This window comes from Phacochoerus africanus, chromosome 6 (assembly GCF_016906955.1).
Source record: "Phacochoerus africanus isolate WHEZ1 chromosome 6, ROS_Pafr_v1, whole genome shotgun sequence".
Taxonomy (NCBI): domain Eukaryota; kingdom Metazoa; phylum Chordata; class Mammalia; order Artiodactyla; family Suidae; genus Phacochoerus; species Phacochoerus africanus.
The window spans coordinates 111,794,745-111,818,812 of record NC_062549.1 but is presented as its reverse complement, the minus strand read 5'-3'; the positions used below and the strand labels follow the sequence as shown (position 1 = coordinate 111,818,812).

The 24,068-nt window shown below is 42.5% G+C and overlaps 1 protein-coding gene across 3 annotated transcripts in view; it reads left to right on the top strand.

Annotated features, from left to right (window-relative positions):
- EEIG2 (EEIG family member 2) overlaps positions 1-23,156 on the top strand; it is a 74,300-nt gene extending 51,144 nt beyond the window's left edge. Inside the window, exons 6-12 of one of the 3 annotated variants that reach the window (XR_007135592.1) lie at positions 6,347-6,450; positions 10,066-10,161; positions 10,283-10,472; positions 10,837-10,964; positions 12,058-12,127; positions 18,592-18,795; positions 22,791-23,156. Coding sequence is in view for 2 of the 3 variants with exons in the window: in XM_047785150.1 (XP_047641106.1) it covers positions 6,347-6,450; positions 10,066-10,161; positions 10,283-10,472; positions 10,837-10,964; positions 12,058-12,127; positions 13,006-13,162 (745 nt within the window). In the remaining variant the exon portion in view is untranslated. Of the gene's footprint in view, positions 1-6,346; positions 6,451-10,065; positions 10,162-10,282; positions 10,473-10,836; positions 10,965-12,057; positions 12,128-13,005; positions 14,497-18,591; positions 22,763-22,790 lie in introns of those variants that run through there. The other 2 variants (XM_047785152.1, XM_047785150.1) reach the window with 2 other exon arrangements.
- Positions 23,157-24,068: the final 912 nt, after the last annotated feature.

Sequence of the window (24,068 nt, the reverse complement as noted above, 5' to 3'; positions counted from 1 at the left end):
ACTAACGAGTAAATATATAGTGTAAAGGTGGTGATGAATGCCTTGGGGAAAAATAAAGCGGAGTAGGAGTACCATGGCGCAGAGAAGTATTGCTCTTTTCTGTCGTCAGGGAAGTTCTTCCTGGAAAAGGTGGTATTTGAGCGGAGACCTGAGGGAGGTGGGAAGCAAGCCCTGCAGGTATTTGGGGAAAGAGCGTCTGAGGCAGAGGTAACGAGGACAGAGGCCTTGCGAGAGGAGTGTGTGTGGTGTGTTCAGGTATCTACCAGGAGGCCAGTAAGTCTAGAACAGAGTGAGGAGGAGGAGGGTGGGCGGAGGTGAGACGGAGTCCTGTAGACCGTCACCATAATTGTCTCCTGGGCCGCTTGTAATCTGAGTGAGATGAAAAGCTCCTGGAGGGTTTAGAAAACAGAGGAGGAGAATCAGCAGACTTAGGGCGACTGGGTAGAGAATAGACAATTGGTGGGAGCAACTAAGGGGCCAAGGGCAGATATAGGTAGACGAAGGCTGTTTCAGTAATCCAAGGTTGAGGCCTGGGTGACTAGAAAAATGCTGTAAATGTATTGAAATGACAGAGCCTGCAAGAGGAACAGGTCGGGAGCTTAGATGCTGGGCGTGTTACGTTTGAGGTCCCTATTTAACATCCAGCCAGGTATTGGGTAGGTAGTTGGGTACCTCACTCCAGGGTTCAGGGGGAAGCCCAGATTGGAGGCACAAATCTAGAAATCACGACATCATCAGCACACAGACTAGTTAAAGCCAAGAGCTTTGATGAAATGATCTAGAGGGAAGGAGTATAAATAAAGGAAAGGACCACGACGGAGTGAGGCGTGGGACACTCCTGCGTGTTAGGTGTTAGGGAGGTAAGGAAGGACCCGCAAAGGAGCAACCAGGGAGACAGGAGGAAGGAACCAAAGGAGAGGACTGTCCTGAAACCGGGCGAAGAGTGTGATTCCAAAAGGAGGGCGTGATCACGTGACTGTGTCACTCTACCGCAGAAGGACACGGACCATGAGGGCTGAAAATCGACTTTCGGGCTTTGCCGCATAGAAACCACTGGCAACTCTGACAAGCGCTGGTGGGATGCTTTGAAACCATAGCCGTACTGGAGTGGGTTAAGGGGAGTCTTGGAGGAGAAAAATCGGAGATAGTGAGTATAAGCAATTCTTAGGAGGAGTTTTGTTGCAAAAAAGAAACAGAAAAACGAGGTCATCCGTCAAAAGAGGATGTGGGGTTAAGGACAGCTCTTTGTTTTGGTGTTTTGTTTTGTTCTTTCTAAGACGGGAGACAGCACAGCATACTTGTCTCCTGATGTCAGTGATCCAGTAGACAAAGAAAAACGTGGTGCAGAGGAGAAAAGGGACAAGTGCCAGAACAGTGTCCTTGGACTGTCAAGAGGAAAGAGGGCAGGGACTATGTACAGATGCAGATACAGGCGACGTGGAAAGTATATGCGTTATTTTCAAATTGCTCCTGATGTCTTAGTGACGTGGGAAGTAAGCTAGTCATTGACGAGCAAGGGACAGGGAAGGTGGAGGTGGATGTGACGAAAGAGGAGAAAACTGTGTGGTTTTCAGAGAATGAGCTGCGTGGGAATAGGCAGCAGGATGGCCGTCAGGGATCTTGAGACACTTACTCGTTAAAAACGAAAGTTAGGAGTTCCTGTCGTGGCGCAGTGGTTAACGAATCCGACTAGGAACCATGAGGTTGCAGGTTCGGTCCCTGCCCTTGCTCCGTGGGTTAACGATCCGGCGTTGCCGTGAGCCGCGGTGCAGTGTAGGTTGCAGACTCGGATCGGATCCCACTTGCTGTGCCTCTGGCGTAGGCAGGTGGCTACAGCTCCGATTATACCCCCAGCCTGGGAATCTCCATATGCCGTGGGAGCGGCCCAAGAAATAACAAAAAAAAAAAAAAAAAAGTTAATCAGATATCATTTCAATATCTGAGCAAAAATATATTTTGAAAAGTAAACAGTTACTTCCCTGTGCATCAACTGGATGATCTCACTAGCAGCCTCCTCTTACTTACATACAGTTTTATAAAGATGAAAAAATATATATTTAACACAAATCAATTCTTGATTAAAATTATGTATTTTCCTGTAATTTATGCATCCTGTGATGTTTTCTCTCAAATGATAATCTCCTAGCTTCTTTCTTCATTTCCTGCTATTTTGGGACTAAACAATTTTTGGTTTCTTAGGTAACAATATGTTTTCCTAGTGGAATCCATTTAGGTTAAATGAGAAAACGAGCAGCAAAATTTAGAAGAAGAAAATGTATTTATCCTCCCTTCTTAGGAGGTTTTTATGAGTGTTCCCTTTCTGGCCCTTTCTCTGCCATTGTGTCTCTCTATTTGTGAAACTCACATACTGAGAAGCTCAAAAATAGATCATCTTATATTCTATATTAGCTCCACAAATATAATTCTGATAACATAGAATTTATATTTATGGAGAAAGACTTTTTTTTTTTTTTGGCTTTTTAGGGCTGCACCTGCAGCATATGGAGGTTCCCAGGCTAGGGGTCTAATTGGAGCTGTAGCCACCGGCCTACCACCACAGCCACGTGGGAAGAGCCACTTCTGTGACCTACACCACAGCTCACAGCAACGCTGGATCCTTAACCCACTGAGCAAGGCAAGGGATCGAACCCGAGTCCTCATGGGTACTAGTCGGGTTCGTTAACCACTGAGCCACAACGGGAACTCCGAGAAAGACTTTTTATAACTGGTTAAAATAAACAAATTTTACCTAATCCCAAGGAATATAAAAGTATTTCTCAGGAGAATCAAACCCCCAATATTTGATTTAATCTTTTCTTTGAGCATCTGAAATTGTACAAGTGTTAGTGGAAAAGGGGCAGCTCCACCATATCCATGCACTTCCGCACACTGGGTGTAACGCGAATAGAAAAATGTTTGAACTGCTGATGTGGAAAGTAAATTCTTGTTACCAGGTTGTGTTGCCGTATATATCAAATATGTAAAATCACAATACTTAAGAGCCAAAAAGAGTGTTGGAAAGTTGTCTGGTCCAGTGATTTTTTTTTTTTTCTAGAATATTTAGCCACACAAATCCTTTGTGCAAATTATGACTCCCATATATAACATTTTTCTATCGAGGGGACAAAAAGTGTAGTATCCTCCTACCCCCTGAAGTCCCTACGGGAACCTCATGAAGCCAGTTTTACCCACGTTGGTATAATCCAGGGTCTCTTCTTACAGGTGGGGACCCTAAGGCACAGAGCAGTTGAGTGACTTGACTATTTGTCTGTAAGGCACAGCTGTTAAATAACCACACTGAGAGCAAGGAGCCTGGAATAGAGGTAGGCAGACTAGCGAGGAGACTCACGCAATCATCTAGGAAAGGTGTGAAAGCCAGGGTCAAGTAATTAGTGCAGGCGGAGAAGAAGGAAAACTAGTGAGAAAGCATCTGTGGGGTTTGGAAATTGATTGGATATGGGGAAAAGAATAGGAAGGAGACAAAGGCAGTGTCTAGAATTCTAGTTTTATTAACATTTTTCTCTTATTTTTAGCGGAATATAATTGATTTACAATATTGTGTTAGTTTCAGGTGTACAGCAGAATGATTCAGTTATGTATATTTTTCATATTATTTTCCATTATAGGTTATTATAAGATATTGAAGGTTATTCCCTGTGTTATACAACAAATCCTTATTGCTTATCTATTTTATGTATGATAGTTTGTATCTGTTAATCCCATACTCCTAATGTATTCCTCCCTTTCCCCTTTGGTAACCATAAATTTGTCAGTAAGTCTGTTTGTTTTGTATATAGACTCATTTGTGTTAAAGACTCCACATATAAGTGATATATTTGTCTTTTTCTGTCTACTAAAGTGTAATATTACTAAATGTAATATTCTCCAAGTCCGTCCATGTTGCTGCAAATGACAATTTATTTCATTCTTTTTAATGGCTGAGTAGTATTCCAGTGTGTATATATACGCCACATCTTCTTAAGTCAGTCATCTGTTGATGGGCTCTTGAGTTGATTCCATGTCTTGGCTATTGTAAATAGTGCTGCTGTGAGCATAGATTGGGGTGCTTACTATGTCAGCATTTTTGCCTGTACTCTCTTCTAGGAGTTTTATGGTGCCCTATATTATATTTAGGTCTTTAAACCATTTTGAGTTTATTTTTATATATGGTATGAGGGAGTGTTCTAATTTCATTGATTGACATGTAGCTGTCCAGCTTTCCTAACACCACTTGCTGAAGAGACTGTTTTTTCTCCATCATGTATTTTTGCCTTCTTTATCCTGGGTTAATTGACCATAGGTGTGTAGGTTTATTTCTGGGCATTCTGTTCTGCGCCATTAATCTGGATATTGGTTTTTGTACCAATACAACATTGGTTTGATTACTGTAGCTTTGTAGAGTAGTCTGAAGTCTAAAAGGGTTATGCCCCCACTTTTGTTCTTTTTCCTCAGGATTGCTTTGGCAGTTCTGGGTCTTTGTGCAGTTCCTGCTATGGCACCATGGGTTAAGAATCTAACTGCAGCAGCTCGGGTCACTGTGGAGGCATGGGTTCAATCCCTGGCCTGGCACACTGGGATAAATGATCCAGCATTGCCACAGCTGCAGCATAGTTTGTAGCTGCAGCTTGGATTAAATCCCTGGCCTAAGAACTTCTATAACCCCCAACTCCACCCCTACACCAAAAAAAAAAAAAAAGAAGAAGAAGAAGAAGCAGCAGCAACTCAGTGTTTGTGATTCCATTTAATTTTAGGATTTTTTTTTTCTTTTGGCCGCACCTGTGGCCTGTAGAAGTTCCCAGGCCCCAGGGATCAAACCCAAGCCACAGCAGCAACCCAAGCCACTGCAGTGACAATACTAGATCCTTAACTCACTGAGCTATACGGGAACTTCACATTTGGGGATTATTTGTTCTAGTTTTGTGGAAGATGTCGTGGCTGTCTTGATAGGGATTGCTCTGGGTGGTATGGCCACATCAACAGTGGTCTTCCAATCCAAGAGCGTGGGATATCTTTCCATTTCTTCGAATTAGCTTCAGTTTCCTTTATCAGTGTTTTATACTTTTCAGTGTATATGTTTTTTCACCTCTTTAAGTTTATTCCTAGGTTTTATTTTTTTACCCATTTTAATTGGGACTTCTTTTTAACTTTTTTCTATTTCATTGTTAGTGTAAAGAAAGGCAGTTGATTTCTGTGCAATAATCTTGTATCTTGCTACCTTGTTGGATTCATTCATTCGTTCTCATAGTTTTTGTGTAGCTGCAGAGTCAGTATTCAAGGATTCTAGCTGGTGACTTTAAGATTGTGATGGAATTCACAGGGAATATAAGAAGAAAGATTTGGGGAAAGAATATGAGTTAAGCTGGACAAAAACTTGCAGGATAAATACTTAAATATCTCAATAGGATATACTGTTTTGCAATTTAGGAGACCCTGGGATAGGAGTAATCTATCAATTAACTAGATTTGATGGCAGTCTTAAATGTCTCTATCCCAAGGACCTGAATAGCCTGAGGATCCCATTGGAACTCATACAGTAAGATTTTAAGGTCAGCTTCATGATCCCCTATTTTATTTCAAGTGACCAAGGAATAGTTTCTAGGAAGATGTGATTTTCCTCTAGATATCAACCGCAAAAGATAAGGGATGTTTTCTTTAAAAAAAAAAAAAAAAAAAAAAGGTTAGACCTCAGTCTGGCCCCTCCCTGTTGCACAGCTTCTATGTGCAGAGAGGAGTCTTGAATGAGCCAGTGAAAATATATCCACCACCTACTCCCAGAGAATCCAGCCCCCAAAAGCAAATCTGTACCAGGGCTCTTTGTAGACTCTCCCTGGGGCAGGTGCAGTGTCTACAGAGAAGAAGGTAGAAGATAAAAGCATGGATAATTTAGGTAAATGGAGCCAACAATCAGTCTTGGGCGCTGGAGCAGGAGGCATGAGGTAGCCCCTCCAGCCTCAGCTGCAGAGGGGTCTGTGCCTCCGCCTCCACCTCACAGGTACACCCCCGCCCAGCCTGAGGCCTGGGAGTGGAGCTGGCAGCTGGAGCCCCTCCACCAACACTGCCAGACACACACGTCTCTTTTCCCGACTCCGTGGAGATGGGAGCCCTGTCTGATCTCACTTTTTTTGTTGTGTAAAAATCCCTGTTTTCCCTCCGTGAACTTTATTCAAATCTTGAGGCTGTTCATACATTATGTGTTGATTTTTGTCATTTTCATCCTCAAAGAGGCAGCATCACCAGGCACCTTGCTAAGGCTGTGTACTGCCTATACAACAGTCTCTAACAATGTTTTCAAACCTTCAGATGTACCATAAATTCAGTACTGATCCTTGGAAATGTTTGTTTACAGGCCTCCTTCTACATCAATGTCTATACCGATTGCTGGTGAATCTGAATCTCTGGAAGAAGATAGAAAAGGTGGAGAGACTCTCAAAATTCATCTTGGGATAGCAGGTATGGCTGTGTCGCCTCCTGGTTTTTCAGTTTATAAGAAGAGGTACTACTACTTGATAACCTAAAAGATTCAAAGTCGCTCCCAGATTTAAAATTCTCTGGGCATATACAACTAGAAAGGGGCCAGTAAGTATCAGCAGAGTTTTCATTATTCAGTTTTTGTTTAAGCCAGCACTTCATTTTGTCTCATGGGTGTGTTATGGTCTGACCGACTAAGAGCTAAATGTCGAGGTGACCAGCACTGTGTGCTTCCGCTCCCCGCAGGACACGGGACCCCACGGGACTTGGCCCATCCCCCACGCCCGGCAGCCCTGCCGGCCACCTCCCAGGCGCTGCTTCTCTTCGGGGAATCACACACCCTCTCTGTCAGTGGTTCCTGAACACCAGTGCACATCAGAATTCCCTGGTGGGCTTGTGAAACCATAACCTGCAGACGCTGCAGCCAGAGTGGTTGATGAAGTCCTTCTGGGTTGGGACCCGAGAACTGCATGACTCAGTTCCCAGATGCTGCTCGCCCCCTGGCCACACCCTGAGAGCCCCTTCTCCAGGTGCCCTCCTGGCCATAGACAGTCTGCTCCCCAAGTTAAAAGCAGGCGGGGGAATGTCAAGGTGACTGAGAGAAAAGCACTCACAAGCTCCCTTTTTTCCTCCCAGGCCATGGGACCAGGGTTTTTATTCAAAAGAATGAAAAGAAATTATCATGTTCACCACTTTTCGCATTAGAAGGATGAGGTGTTTTATACATAATGAAGATAATGGAATTTCCTGACATGGGAACTTTGTGTAAATTTAACTCTTCCAGTAGCTCCTTCCGTTCACTAGTTTAATATTCTGAACTCATGCTCTTATTGGAAACCACATGTTTCCTCATTAGCCCTGCATCCTTCTGTCTGCTGCTCCTCCGTGGGCTCGCACTCTCCTTCCCTCTCTATCCTTCACCCTCTTTCTCGCACACGTTTTATAGTGAAACTTCTAGGAAGAATATTCTGCCCATTACCCCTAAGCACACATGCAGCCTGGCTTCTCCGCTCTGCCCTCTCTCGTCCCCGGGAACAGGACGGTCATATCCTGTGGGCAGTTTTCTGCTCTCATCTGAATAAATCGGCTCTTTATTCTTTCTTGAAACTTTCTCTCCCCTGGCTTCCACCTCTCTGACTGTTCCTTTCTTAGCTTCTCGGAGGCTTCTTTTCTTCAACCTTCCTCTTAAAAGGTGGGTGCTCTGCAGGGCTCGGCTCCCTCCGCTCACTATCCCTGGGCCGTGTCGTCTGTCCTGGGATGTAACTCTCATGTACCTGTAAATGCTCTCGTGTAAATATGAGTTAGTATGTTCGATTTACAAATGTGTGCTGCCTCCAGATCTCTGTCTTGAACTCCAGCACATGTTTCCAGACGCCTTTGGAAAGGTCCACTTGATATCATATGAGACTGGCATCCGTCTGTTTATCTTTTTTCCTCAGCTAGCCTCTAAGTGCCTCATGTTCAGGTCTTAATCTGTCTTTGTGTCCATAGCAGAATGGCCAGGGACACAGTAGAAATTCAGTGACTAGGGACTGGACGTCCTAAGGTGTCTCGAGTTCCACATACCCAGCACATCTTCCTAACTCATCCTCCTGTGTTTTCTAGCTCAATATTCCTGACACACACTTCTAGTTAGTAATTAAGTACTGTCATTTGTGCCGGCTAACCATCTCCCAGCTGGATTATTATAGAAGTCCTGGAGTTCCCGTCATGGCACAGTGGTTAATGAATCCGACTAGGAACCATGAGGTTGTGGGTTTGGTCCCTGGCCTTGCTCAGTGGGTTAAGGATCCGGCGTTGCCGTGAGCTGTGGTGTAGGTTCCAGACGCGGCTCGGATCCTGCGTTGCTGTGGTTCTGGCATAGGCAGGCAGCTACAGCTCCGATTCGACCCCTAGCCTGGGAACCTCCATATGCCGCAGGAGCGGCCCTGGAAAAAAGGCAAAAAAAAAAAAAAAAGATAAAGCTACCAGATTATTTCCCTCCTTAAACTCATGGAAGGTCCTTCATTAGTAGGCACCCGCTCATCTCTCTTTCCTTCAATCATCTACACCACTGCCCTGTGTGCCAACTTTACCAAACTTTGCTTTTCCACAGACAAGGCAAGGCTAGACCCACCTGATCTAGCTGAGGAATTCCTCCACATTGTTAGAGAACTGGAGTTAACCTCCTCTGTGAGGTCTTTCCATTGCCTGGTAGTGTTTGATGCACTTGTCCTTTGGAGCTCTTGATAGCTTTTTCTTTTTTTTTTCTTTTTTTTTTTTTTTGGTAGGTGTTATTTTGGTACTTGCTACATTGTATTATAATTGCCTCTACTCCGAATTATGAAGTATGTATTTTATTTTACTGATTTCATACCCCTATATCTTATACAGTATTGGGCACCTGATCTGATAAGAGCTTAATAAACACTTATTGAATGAATAAATTTAGAAAACCCGTAAATAGATGGATGAATTAGGATCTGAGCTGAAGTTCGCTGGTGGCTCAGCAGATTAAAGATCTGGTGTTGTCACTACTGTGGCATGGGTTCAGTCCCTGGCCTGGGAACTTAGGCATGCTGCAGGTACAGCCAAAAAAATTAAAGTATTAATTGATTAATTAATTATTTAATAATCTGACCCAATCCTAGGAGTAAAGGAAATAATTCTTGATATGAACCAACTTTTTTAGTTCGGAATTTGCTGTAGCTCAACCTTCGGGTTTGGGACCACTGTCAAGCAGGACGAGCAATGATGGTTTGGATTTGTATCTTGCAATGTGTCTAGAAAGGAGAAACTCTTTGCAAAAGAGCCAGGTCACTCCAGTAGCTTGCTTATTTGGCAGCATTTTTTGGCTGGTCTGTGCTCAGTATCATTTATAGAACTGCTGCTATAATTGCCATTACTCAGTTGGTTCTCTTTTGCCTCTTAAGTGGAAAACACTTCTAGTTTCCAAATATTTCACCCTAATGCAAATGGTCATGGGTCTGCGTTCTGTGGAGGAAACCTGGCTCTGGAAGTACCTCATTGGCGTCTGGAATATGCACGTGATCAGGGAAATAGCAGAAAGGGCTTTGACACTGCTTTTGTGTACCTTTACTCTGAAACTGAATACTATCATCAATTTCTCAAGAACTTTCTTCTCAGTGCTACCTCACATGCTGTGCTGATTTAAACCACAGACATTTGGCCAAATTACAGCCTAGCACTGGCGTCACTAACACGAAAAAGTAACAAAGTGCTCTTTAGCCTCTTGCTGGGATGGATTGGAGGGAGCAAGATTTCCTCCAAAACTGGGCGATTTTGTGAGAATTTATAAGAATACGTCTGACTAATTTTTATTAGAGAAATGCTGAACATGATGGCGAAAATATTTTGAAGGTAGAATGCTATTAAGTATCATGAAAAGTACTATAGTTCTTCAGGAAACTGAAATACTTAAATTCTTTGTATTTCTTACAACAGTTCTCACGTTGTATGGATTTAAAGGGATTTTTTTTTTTTTTACTCTGAAACTTGATAATGTACTTAGCCATTTATGAAATCCATAGATTAGAATCCAAGGTGACCATCGACTTGTGGACAGTCGTAGTAACATTGTGTTATGACACGTTGCAGATCTCTCAGCAAAGAGTGCCTCTGTTCCTGATGAACTTGGTGCCTGTGGACACTCTAGAACATCAAGCTATGCAAGCCAGCAGTCAAAAGTATCAGGTAGGGGCTCAAAGTGAAGTGGAATCGCTCTAAAGGGGCTTGCAATTGCTCTGGCGCAGGGAAGGATGGTTGCAATGTGTTCCATATTAATTTTACATCCAGAGTGATTTTTCCTTTACAGGGTATAGCTCCTGCCACTCCCGGTCATCCAGTTTCTCTGAGCTCTGCCACAGAAGAAATACCTCGGTGGGAAGTACATCAACAGGAATTGAAAGTATTCTAGAGCCCTGTGATGAACTTGAGCAAAAGATAGCTGAGCCAAATCTTGATCCGGCTGATAAAGAAGATACAGCCTCAGAAACACTCAACAGGTATCATTTTGGTCTCAGTTTAAATGGGAAGGAAAGGAGTTCCCATCGTGACGCAGTGGTTAACGAATCCGACTAGGAACCATGAGGTTGCAGGTTCGATCCCTGGCCTTGCTCAGTGGGTTAATGATCCAGCGTTGCTGTGAGCTGTGGTGCAGGTCGCAGACGCGGCTCGGATCCCGCGTTGCTATGGCTGTGGCTACAGCTCCGATTCGACCCCTAGCCTGGGAACCTCCATATGCAGCGGGAACGGCCCAAGAAATGGCAAAAAGACTAAATAAATAAATAAATGGGAAGGAAAAAAAAAAACACTTTGTTTTCATATCGTAATTAAAGAGGAGGACATTTTTTAAAATTCTTTTCAAAGATGCCCAGTGAAACAAGATTCTGTAGAATCTCAGCTGAAGCGAGTGGATGACACCAGAGTGGATGCAGACGATATTGTGGAGAAAATATTACAAAGTCAAGACTTCAGCCTAGATTCCAGTGCAGAAGGTATGTAGACAACCATTAAGTGTACATAGACGTATGTGACCTAGGTTTGTATAATCCACGTGGTCTGCAGCAAAGAGGCAGTACCCTGTGATACCGACTGTTGCATAGTTGTAAATTTCTCGCCCGTAAAAATCTGAGGATAACTTTATAGCTCATTTGTTAGTGGATATTAAATATGGAAAAGAACTTTAAAAATACCAATTTTAAGGAAAGCTTTTTTTTTTTTTAAGCATCTTTAAGACATTTTGCCTTTTGGGGGTTTTTTTGTTTGTCTTTTTGCCTCTTCTAGGGCTGCACCTGCGGCATATGGAGGTTCCCAGGCTAGGGGTCTATTGGAGCTGTAGCTGCTGGCTTACACCAGAGCCACAGCAACTCGGGATCCAAGCTGAGTCTGCAACCTACACCACAGCTCACGGCAACGCCGGATCCTTAACCCCGTGAGCAAGGGCAGGGATCGAACCCGCAACCTCATGGTTCCTAGTCGAATTCATTGACCAGTGAGCCACAACAGGAACTCCAAGGAAAGCTTTTATCGTATGTTTTAACCAAGTGCCAGTGCCTGCCATGTTTCTTTGCCTTACGGTAGATATCTCCATCCGCTTTGTCGTCACTGGGCGTGAGTACCTCAAGCCACTGTTGTAGTTTGGAAGGTTGGGTGGTAATCTTACAATGATAGTGAGTAGCAGAATCCCCCATTCCCTCCCTAGCATTTTCACTGAAACTGAAAATTTACATGCCACCAATTTGAAAGGTATAATTATTCATGCTGGTGTGAATAAAGAGCAGTTAGCAAAGGACTTCGTTTCATTATGTAACTGGTTGTAAAGAGAAATAATTAAGCCCTACTTGAGGAAATTTGTAGGAGCAGCTGTCCTCTACTCAGCTTTAAGAAAAAGAGCTTTAAGAGAGTTAATGAGAAGTAACTGTTAGGATATCTTTTAAACTGCCTATTTTAAAACATGTATGTAGCTGTTTTTTAAGTTTTTTATTTCTGTAATAAACCTGAAATGCAACATGTGAATTTATTATGAGTATTATTTGACAATAATCTAATGATTGCACCTATAACAAGTATCGTAAACATGTATTGCAGAAGAAGGACTGAGATTATTTGTGGGTCCTGGAGGAAGTACAACTTTTGGAAGCCGTCATCTTCCAAACAGGTACGTAGTCCAAGTAGTATCTTTGCAAAAATAAAGAACAGGCTGACTTTTTCTTTTAAATGTTCGTGAGTGGAATATAAAGGTTACAAAGTTTGTTTTATATTGAGGCTAGACAACACAATATTAGTGGAGTTCCTGTTGTGGCTCAGCAGGTTATGAACCCGACAGTATCCATGAGGATGCAGGTTCGATCCCTGGCCTCACTCAGTCAGTCAAGGGTCCAGTGTTGCCATGAGCTGTGGTGTAGGTCACAGACATGGCTCAGATCTGGATTTGCTGTAGCAGTGGTGTGGGAACTTGCTGGGAACTTCCATATGCTGCAGGTGCTGTCCTAAAAAGCAAAAAACAAACAAAAAACCCCACACAATGTTAGTAGTTCCATGAGAGGAGTTACAGCTCTGAGTGTAGCTTAGTTGTCGTTATGCTGAGTATGTTTGAAATTGTATTTTATATGTTTATTTGTTGAATTCCTTAGATGTATTTTTAGACTGTGTTACTAGAGAAGTGTAGAACATTGGGCAAGATGCACTCTAAAAAGGACATTTAGAAATGAGCTCTCCGTCTGCTATCTTGGAGCCAAAGGCAAAATTCTGTTTTCAGTCAGTGGTCTGTCTGTCATGAGCAGTTACACAGCCACTCAGCAGCAGACCCTGAAGGTATTCTTTTCTGTGCTGCCTTTTCTCCACCCCACCAGAATCTAACATATATATTAAGAAAATAAGTTCAGAAAACCAGTCTTCATTCTGGTAGTTATTCAGATGAAGAAAAGGCACCTGACAAACTTAACTATTCCGGTTCCCAGCACTGCAGCAAATGATAGTGGCTGAAAATACCGAGGACACCGTAGAAATTCTGATCATGCCACTGCTTCCCCACAGCCTGATCCCTGTGCACCCGGTATCAGTATTTCCATGTGATGTTTCTGGCGAGTTCCAGCACAACTGCAGAATGAATCGGAGTTACAGGGGGAGGGAGCCCTCTTGGTTCAAGACAGTTATTCTCTTGTCTAATGCTCAGAACTTGAAAGAATGCTGAATTCATTTCTTCTGCCAACACTCATTTTTAGTGAGTACCCCCTGCGTGTCCAGCACATGGCAGGGCCCAAAGGATGCAAAGGATTAAACACCTACATCAACAGCAAACTACAGTCAGATATGATAGGTGGCAAGAGGGAATTGAAAGATGCTGCCGGGGAGTAGTTCGTGTGAAAAGAGGTGTTTAGAGGACTAACACAATGTACTCCTTTTGTAACTTTCATTGACCTATCCGCTTATTAATTCAGTAGCAATTTATTGGGCCAGTTCGTGAGTAAAGGGGCAGAAAGTCTAGGACATGCGTTTGGAAGACTATAGCCCGTGGGCCCTGTTGGCTTACTGCCTGTTTTTGTGACTCAAGTTTTATTGGAAGCAACTCACTGTTTAGGCATTGTCTGTAGCTACTTTGTGCTATAGTAGGAGCACTGAGCAGTGTAACAGAGACTGTGTGGCCCACCAAGCCCAAGATGTTTATTCTCTGACCCTTTCTAGCAGGTGAAATAGACAAATTTGACAATAGTATAGTAAGTTCTATAATTTAATATGGAAGTAGAGGGAACTCTGAGAGAACAGAGGGAGGACCTCTCAGAGGAGTTGACACTTGAAGAGAGTCTTTGGGAGAATAAAAGATAAGTGAGAGATTACCAGGCGGAGGACAAATATTCTTGGTAGTAGGAACAAATAGAAGGAACTTACAGGTGTAATGCATTATGTAATAATGAATATATAATTATAGACAACACTCATTGAGCATCTATTAGTTATATGCCAAGCACCGTATGTATGTTTCATTCAATTCTTATATTATTTCTTTCAGTACTCAAAAAAATACTATTTTTAGTTTTTTAAGAGGAAACAAAGGGAAAAAGAGGTTAAGGTAATTTACCCAAAGAAGGCCTTAAAGCTCATACGTGGTAAAACCACGATTCAAACCCACAAAGCCCATTCATTGTACTTAACCATTTTACCCTGCGGGCTTACGAATAATGTAACCTCCGTAGAGAATTGCCAATAAACAGATTTTTCCAAGGAGGTGGGACATGTGAAATGGGGTCTTGGGACACGAGGCTGGAGAGTATCTCCACAAGGCTAGACAGTATCTTGAGGCCAGGTTGTAAAGCGCCTCTGTCGCCAACAGAATGTGTACCCTTCTTGTATACACCATGAGCCATTGGTCATTCTTTGGCAGAGAATCGATCTATCCAATGGGCGTTTTAGAAAAGTAATTGGCAGAGTTCCCATTGTGGCTCAACGGTAAGAAACCCGACTAGTATCCATGAGGACTCAGGTCGGAACCGTGGCCTTACTCAGAGGGTTAAGGATCCAGCGTTGCCATGGGCTGTGGTGTAGGTCACAGATTTGGCTCAGATCTGGCGTTGCTGCTCCGACTCGACCCCCAGCCTGGGAACTTCCATATACCTCAGGTGTGGCCCCAAAAAGACCAAAAAAAAAAGAAAAGAGATTTACAAGGAGATCCTGCTGAATAGCATTGAGAACTTTGTCTAGATACTCATGTTGCAACAGAAGAAAGGCTGGGGGAAAAATGTAATTGTAATGTATACATGTAAGGATAACCTGACCCCCTTGCTGTACAGTGGGAAAATAAAAAGAAAAAAGAAAAGAAAGAAAGAAAAATAATTGGCCATAATTCTGAGAGTAGATTGGAGCAGGGAGAGGCTAATAGCAGGGAACAGATAGAAGAATAGCATTTATAAGGACAGTGATGTATGTATCGTAGAGAGAATGTGTTTCTGAGTTAAAGAGATGGGCTCACATTCTAACCAGACCACTATGGGAGTAAATCATTCCACTTCAGTTGAACTTGACTGAAAAATGTGGATCGTATGCCTACTTCATGGAGTTGTTTTAAAGGATAAATGACCTGATATACTCAGTAAGACTTAGGTATGATTATTTTAGGTGGAGGAACAGCAAAAGATACAGTTCCAGCCAAAAGGAACCAAAATAATAAATGCTCAAAAGCATGGACTGTCTCCGTAGACTGTTAGGGTCCAGTCACAGCTCTTCTACTGTTGACTTCCCAGTATTAGGAACCCTCTATAAGCCTCATTATTCTCGCTTGTAAAATGGAAATGATCAAAAAGCTACCTAACTCATGATTTTTGTGAGGGTTAAGTTAGTTTATATAAAGTTATTTTCCACTGTGTATGGCACATAGAAAGCTCTCAATATTAAGCTAGCTATTTGTGTTGTTACTCAGAGAAGGATGGTTTCTAATTGGGAAAGCATCTAGAACCTAGGATATAAAGGCATTTATGTAGCTAAGAACTCTGGCTCCCATCCTCCTTCCAAATGAATGTTAGAATCATCACCCAATATGTGAAAACCTAGAGGGACACTTCGGGGTTGAAGTAAATGATTAGTATCACGTGCTGAAGACCATCCGAGACAATGTGTCATGATGGAAGGAGGATGAGCCACGGAGGCAGACAGGGGTTCTGGTCCTGGCTTAGCCATGATCTTTGGCACACTGCATCTCTCACTTGCTACAGAAAGACAACTGCATCTCTTGGAGAACAACATAGCCTCTGGAGTGGGCTGCCTGAGTTCAGTCCCAAGCTCCACCACTTAGTAGCTGTGTGTAAATTCCTTGGCTTCTCTCTGCCTTCGTTTCCTCCTCACCTGTAAAATAGTGATGATAATAGGTCCCACCTCATAAGACTTACACCGTTTAAATTAAGTGAGGTAAGACATGTAAATGCTTCGGACAAAATCTGGCGTGCAGTAAACACTCAAGTACTTTATATACACCAATGAAAGGGCTGTCTTTCAGAGTTATTATGGCATCTGTTTGAACGGTCCAGCAAGTACCTACACACGTGTAGGCTCTCCATAAATAGTGGATATTCGTCACAGAAGCTAACGTGTTAGTGTTAGATCCATCATGTGGGATAAACCAGTAACCCAGAATGAAAGCAGAATCATTTTACTTAGGACACAGAAGAGGCACAAGAACCACAGTTCAGAAAGGGAACCCGTGCGATTGAAGAGAACAGAGCGACAAGTGATAGCGACACGGGGAGGAATATCTGCAGGAATGCGTTCTGAGTCCAGCACAGACAGCCTGGCCAGCTCAGCCCTGCTTACAGAACCCTGTGTGCCCTTCCCTGCTTGTCTGTGGGACATTTAATTTCTGACAAGACGTCTGCTTTCGTTGCTGTTTTTATTTGTGTGTGTCTTCTCTTCATCTCTTTCATCTGCTTTTAAGCTCTTCTCTTTATCCCTGGTTTTTCGCAGTTTGGTTATGGTGTACCACGGTGTATTCTTCTTTGTGTTTATTCTGCTTGGGGTTCATTGAACTTCCCCTTGAATCTGTAGGTTTATGATTTTCATCAAAAGGGGAAGGTCTCCAGCCATTATCCTTCTGACATCCTGGACTTAGAAATTCACGCCCCCAGCATCTCTGAGCTCTGACCTGACTCCTCCACTCAGAGGGACCCCCGAGCTGCATTTGGGTTCCATCTCTGCACTACAGGCTGCGAGGATACAGAAGGACATGGCTTCAGGCAGCAGGCTGGGGCAGTTTGTCTGGCTTTCTTCATGTATTTCCCTTAGCTCAGGACCAGCCCATGCTGCCTGTTGTGAAAAGTGTTGTTTCATATATTCCCTCCAGTTTTCTAGTTACTTAAAGCAGGAGCAAAAGTCTGGTTTACACCATCAACTGCCACAAGCCAGAATCATTTTAGGGCGTCTCAAGGCCAACATGCAGTGGTGCTCCCCAAGATTGCTTCAAATTCTGACTCCCCGCAGCTGTGAAAGGGTGTTCACTGGCCTTCTGTTGAGGATGTTCCTGTTTCTTCTTTAGAATGAATCTGTAAGAACAGAAGTCTCTGAGAGTCAACTGAAAACTCCAGTTCCGTCCACAGGGGACTAGTAACCACTACCATACTTTTATTTTTTCAGACTTTCCTCTTAAAATTTCCATTAAGGGCAGAGACCGGTCATGATGGTTGCTTCTAGCTACTCAGTGAAACGTCAGGTGGTAGCCTGACATCTGATGGGTGAGGCGATAGGTACCTGGTGATAGCTTGGGGCAGTAATACCCTCCCTCTGTGCAGCACCGCTTTAGCTTCCCTCCTGGTCACTCGGGAAGGATCAAGGAACGGACAGAATGAGCCTCATCCAAAAATAAATCGAGCTCCAGCAGCGAGACACTGTATTTACAGGCGTGTAGAAAACCTTTATCAGGGAGTTCGGTGTTTTGAGCCCTGGCTGCCCTGGACTCCTTTCTTGAGCCCTGCAATAAACCGCACTTTCTTTCCTTCACCCACACAAACAAAACACCAACTCACCTTCATCCTCTCAGACCAAACACCAATAGAGAGAACATGGGTGTTCATTCCATGATAACACAACACCAAGGTACTAGGTGCATCAACAGTAGCAAAAACCAGAACCAAAAAACCTCCTATTGATGAGGCCATTACTTAATTTAGAAACTTCTAAGTACTTTATTCACAAAGACTTGCAAATTTCAAGTCTTTTAGTATTCTTCCTATTTCATTAATAGAGGTCAGTTAGTACCTGGCAAAAGCTAATATGTACTGTAGAGAGACCCAAATATATAATAACGAGAGACCCAAAAATAACACGGAGAGACGGCTTTGCTGCAGAAATGATTCATGGATGCAGGTACCTCCACTCTGTCCGCTACCCTCCTCCTGGCCTGTGTTGTCCAAATTGCTGCCAGTCCAAGGCAGGCACTTTCCTTTAAGCAAGTGAGGCAGAAGTTGGCCTGTCTCCGTTCAGGGTGCCCCGGGGGAACCTTAGTCACAAGGCCACACCCGTAGATACAAAGGAGTTCAGGAAATGTGGTCTCTAGCAAGCAGCCTGTACCTGGCTAAAACCATGCAAAAGGGGAGACTGGATTTGGGGGAACAGCCAGCAGGCTGACAAACCAGGCTTGTGAGGAAATAAACCACTCTTCCAGATCATTTTTCCCTTTTAATCTGTGTTAACATGAATATAACTGCCATACTGACCGCTCACAACAGCATTTGCCTATGGACTAAAATAATGGTTGCACTTTCTAGTAAAGTGTGTTAAGATGCCGCCCTACTGATGATGCAAGTGAAATTATCATCCATTAACTCAGTGCGGTACCTGAACCATCAGAGTCAATATGTTTATATATAAACACATTTGCCCCGCAGTGCGCTGGTAGGGTAGGAATTTGGAAACATGACTAGGTTATTGTGGAATAAGTGTGAAGTGATCTGGGCCTAGACTAATCCCAGTGTATCAGTTATAAACATTTAATAATCCAAGTACCTGCCCTCTGTGGTATCTTTAAATCAGGTAGAAAAGAATGCACTGTCTCTTTGGGGACAAGGTTAACTAGAACCGTTTCAAACACTGCAGCTCACAAGGTTGAAGTTTGTTTTTTCTGTTCCCCCCTCCTACTTTTAGGGTGGGGTCTGGAGCTTACGAACAAGTTGTGATCAAACGCTAGAAGTCACGCTGCTGAACTGAAACTTCCCTGAGGGTGGAAGAGGTGGGCCGTTGAGCTGTCAAAGCACTTTATTCAAGCTCTTACGAGAAAAAGAAGCTATTTTAAAAATGAAGCCTGTTCATCTATCAAGAGGAAAGCCAACACTGCTTTCTTATCTGAAGGTGCCCGCTGTTCCTTCCCCTTTCTCACCCACCGACAGGGACGGTCGGGAAGGGTAGCATCGGGGAAGGGTAGCATCGGGGCGGTGTGCTGTGTGCTCGTAGGTCACGGCGTCTGCGGTCGCTGCACAGAATCAGGAAAAGCCTGCTTTTTCCTTCAGAACAGCCAGTGGGAAAAACAGTGCTACACATCTGAGTATAGTTTTAGTGTTGAAGTGTAAAACCTGTGATAGATGTACTCGACAGATTCAAGCTCTAAGTATTTAATTTTGTATTTGAGAGACAGTAAGTGAAACTAACGTAAGCCCTATAAACTCTGCCAAGAATAGCGATCATTTCTGTGAAGGAAGTCTTTCGTGTTATGCTACCTACAGCATTGTGCTAAGCTCATTCACTCTTTTTGATGCAATAATTGGTATAAAATGTGGGTGTTCGTGCTTTGGGAAAGTGTTATGCTACAATTTAAACATGTAAAATGCTTGATTCTAAACGTATCAGTCATAAATTGAATAACAAGTGTGAGTTATTTAAGTCTGAGATACGTGAATGGGTCTAATGCCATTAATATGCAGTATGTGTCTTTGCTTGTTCCTGTTCAATGAGCTGCAAAACCCCCACTAGCACGAGGCAAGAGATTGAAGAGAAGTTTAAGACTCAGTATGTTAGGCTTTCATAAGATGCCCTAACATAAGAGCTCTGTTAACTAACAGCATAATATCTGCCAGTTTCAGGAGTCAGAATTTAGAACAGCAGGAGGAAAATTGTGATATGATCAGAAACAGAGCCACCTTTTCTTTAAGTTCAGGCTTATTTGAAGCTGAAAATTATTCCAAGGAGGCAATGGATAAAAGACAGGGGACAGCTGCTTGATATCACTGACATGGATCCTGGTTTTCTATTTTGCACACACATACACACACACACACACCCAGATCAGATACATGTTTTCTTCTTCATTGTGTCAGAAATTATTGCAAGAAGAGAATGTAACACACATCAGACTGAGCTTTTGAAATAGGAATATCTGATCTGGATCCAGTTTAACAGCAGAGCAGAGAAACCTTAGGTGTTTTTCTGGTCTTACCTGACAGTTTCTGTGGGGAAAGATCTCAGTTTTCCTGGAGTCACTTAGTCACGGAAGAAAAACGTTGCTTCTGTAAATTACTTTCAAAGTCAGGTCCAAGAAATGCAGTATGTTAGAATAGAATTACTTTGCTCTAGTATTTCCATGTTGGCAAAATAAGGGGGGAAATACTATTTTTTTAAGAAAATTTATTTTAATATCCAAATTTAGAGGTGTAAAAATGTTTTCATAGTTCATGTTAGGATTTTTTTTTAATATTTCAAGCATTGGGTATTCCAAAATAGTTCGATACTACTTTTATAGATTCTAAGGTTTTTTAAATAGATAACACCCCACTTTAGAATATTTTGAGTGTTGAGAGATTTAATTTTCTGAGTCGTTAATTCCACTTCCTTACTTTTTAAGATCGGTTTTGAAAAATATTGACCTGAACATTTTAGTCTAACCAAGGAAGGTATTAGCTTAAGTGGTCAAGGCTTGCTGTCTGCAAGGAGAATTGATCCATTCATTATATATTATGGGAAGAAAAAAATCAAAGAAAGTTTTTAATGGAGATATGAAAATATTGTTTAGAGAGATATTTATTATGACATGTCTTAAAAACATATTTTTCTATTTTCAAAGTATTGTTTCTAGGCCATATGTTTTATTGGCACTTCTGCAAATGATTTTGCAGTTTGGAAAGTGGTAATAAAAACTAGATTGTGTTAGGTTCAATGATATGTAAAAGATGCTGTGATTAGCACTGCCCCCATCTTACTCATTCTTGGCCGCCCTTGGCCCAATACCTTTATTCAGGACTGGCTGTTGGTATTTCAGGTGACATAGAATTATTTTTAAAAAATAAAGTGTTTAAAAAATAAAGAGAGTTTGAAAAGCATAAAAATTGTGCCTCTATAATTCGAGCAGCCACCAGATACATCTTGATTAATGGAGTAGTAAGTATAGCAGATATTTTAGTAAGTAGAAACCGTAGGAAGAAAAAAGATGACCGGGTCTCTGTAGTCAGTGAAAGGAGTAGGTGCTATTAACATCTTAACCAGGCAGCGATTGAAAACAATCTGCATATGAAATTCAAAGTCCGATTTTGATTTCACTTTGAGTTTAGAAAATCAAATTTGAAAAATTAAATCCTAATAAATATTCAACTTTTAAATATTAAATATTTTTCATATTAAAGTTGAATTTGGGGGGCCACACCCACAGCATGCTCAAGTTGAATTTTAAATCACCCAGTCTTACAGAATTTGCAGATGTGTAACATGTTCTAATCTTATCCAAGAGAAAAGATTCGTGGTATTTTCAAGTTACGTATCTGTGATCCGGTAAGGAGTGTTTTAAATACCTTGTCTGAAGGAATTAGAGACCACTTCCTGTGACTCATGAAGGGCGGCAAAGGCAGAGAAGACCTGGGGCCATTAGTTTATGCTCTGAGGGTCGACTCCCCTGTGCGATGGTGGTGGTGAAGCCTTCCGTATACAGAGAGCTAATTCGGATTGGTACTTAACAGTATGAGAAAGTCTTGACCAAGAGTCCTCAAGTCCACCATCCCATTCCAGCAAAATGTTACCAGGGTAATGATGTCCAAACTAGGTTCTTCTGTATGTGCTTTTCTGTTTCGTGAATGAAAACCATGAACTACAGGGGTCCACCACTTAGGCCATTTGTTGTTAGAAGAGAGAAAAGAAATCTCCTCCCAGCCTCCAGTCAAAACATATTCTGGTATCGTGAGTTCTAATAAACCAGAACATCCAGAAGTATATTTAGAATTTAAGATTTCCATGCTATAGACCACTTTGCAAGGTCAAGCTGATAGTATTATTAAATACTTCACTGAAGCTCTCAGAGGCATGAGGCTTCCATTCTGTGTGATAATGCTTGGAAAGAGACTGGGTTTGTATGATGGGGTTGCATTTTATTTTAACAGCTCTTTCACTGGGGCAGTTCAGGAGTTTTACTCGTCACTTCTCCTAGATGGTACGTCATGTTCATATAACCTAGTACTGTAGCTGAAACTGTGTTATGCTGTTACCCATGTATTGGCTTAGGTACTGTACGTGGTCTTAATAGCTGAGATGTTAAAGTGTGTGACGTCTTGGAGTTCTCTGGCGGCACAGTGGGTTAAGGAGCCCACATTATCGCTGCAGTGGCTCGGGTCACTGCTGTGGCGTGGGCTCCATCCCTGGCCCAGAAACTATATGCCACGGGGCACGGCCAAAAAAAAAAAAAAAGAAGTCTGCAAACACAAAGGATGAACCATGCCTACCTTAACCTGCATTAAGACTGCTTTGGCTATAAAGGCCTTATTCCCTTATATATATATGTGACTTGTCAGAAGATAATATATATACACAGTGTATTTTAAGTAGCTGTGTGGGTGGTCTCGAGCCACTCTCCATGTGACAGAACTGGTAACATTTTCTGTTTACTTGGACAACATACTCCACACGTGCTCATGTTTAGGCTCAGCTCACGTGTATAACAAAGAATTCTCTTGCTAATATTCATTGACCATATCTCATATATAGGAAGACATTTACGGTATGTTCGGTTTGGGTTTTTTTGGGAAGTGCATCTTATTTGGCAGATCACCTTCCTCTGACACCTTTATTGGGTCCCCTGGCAGTGGATACAATTGTGCGTGATCATGTAAATGTTTATGGAAAACATTTGTTATTGAAGTGATTCCATTAGTATTCTCATCTCTAATACTTGGAAAATGACCTTCATGTTTATATATTTCTTTGTTTTAACTGTCCAACTATGAGTCCAGGAGAACATTTTCCTTTTCTTTTTTACCAAAATTAATTTTTTATTATAAAATATTTGAGTAATGTAAAGGTGAATCTTAAGACATGTTCAATAAAAATCCTATCCTAAAATTTAGAATGTTGTCTATTCTTTAAAATTTCAGATAAGATCCAAGCAGAAATCTGTCGGCTTCTTACCCAGGAAAGAAAACCGAGGGGAAAGGACCAGTGTACGACTTCTCCCTGAGGGCTTCCCTTTATTTATGACCAGGTACTAAAGCAAGGGTGCAGACCTGAACGCCTCCAGCGAAGGACGTTTCTCTGCAGTCCTGTGGTCACGGACTTGGGAGTGAGACAGGCCTGAGTCTGAATTCCACCTCCCCCCGGACCTGTTTTTCTCGTCTGGGATGGAGATGTGACCACCACCTCTTTGGGGCAGTGATGAAGAACACATGCGCTAATGTTAAGACTATGCCACTTAGGAGTTCCCGTTGTGGCTCAGTGGGTTAAGAACCTGACATAGCGTCTGTGAGGATGAGGGTTCGATCCCTGGCCCCGCCACTGAGGTTAAGGATCAAGCATTGCCACAGGCTGTAGCGTGGGTCACAGATGCGGCTCAGAGCCAATGTTGATGTGACTGTGGTGTAGGCTGGCAGCTGCAGCTCCAAAGGTGAGGCCATAAAAAGAAAAAGAAAAAAAAAAAGAATATGCCACTTAGCAGGCACTCAGAGTTTGATCAAGCCAAAATTTGTCTTTAAGTAGCATCTGCATACATACCTTAATTCTAGGGTTAGACACAGAAGATGGTCAATAAATGTGGCCTTGTTAGAGGTTAAGGTCATGACTGAAGTAACAGTCAGGGTCACCACACCCTTGTACGGACTGTTCTTCCTTTTGACTAGAATGCCGTCCCAGACACAAAACAGTGCCAACACATTCCCTCTGCTGATATTCAAATTGTAACGGCAGTTTAAAGGTAATAAAGAACTGCGGTTCCCTATGAGTTTGAACCCAGATCTTTCTATGTAGATCGTCACGGCTTCCCTGGACAGTGCAGATGATGAAAGATCATGTGCGTTAAGGAAAAGCACCCTGCCTGCTGGCAGAAGTGGGGGTGGGGTATGGGCACTTTCGGGGAAACCCTTAACCCCCGCTCCCAATGCACAGGCTCATACAGGATCATGCCAGATAACTCTGTGCCAGATCACAGCAGAACTTGACAGGACCCTCTGATCTGTCCCCTCAGACTTTCTTTCCATGTAGTTGATGCACAATAGTATAGTTATAATAAAATATCAGCTGTATTCCCTGTGGTGTACAATATATCCTTATAGCTTGTTTATTTTATACATAATAGTCTATACATTTTTATCTCCTACCCCTGTGTTGCCCCTCCCCTAGATAACCACTGATTTCTTCTCTATATCTGTAAGTCTATTTCT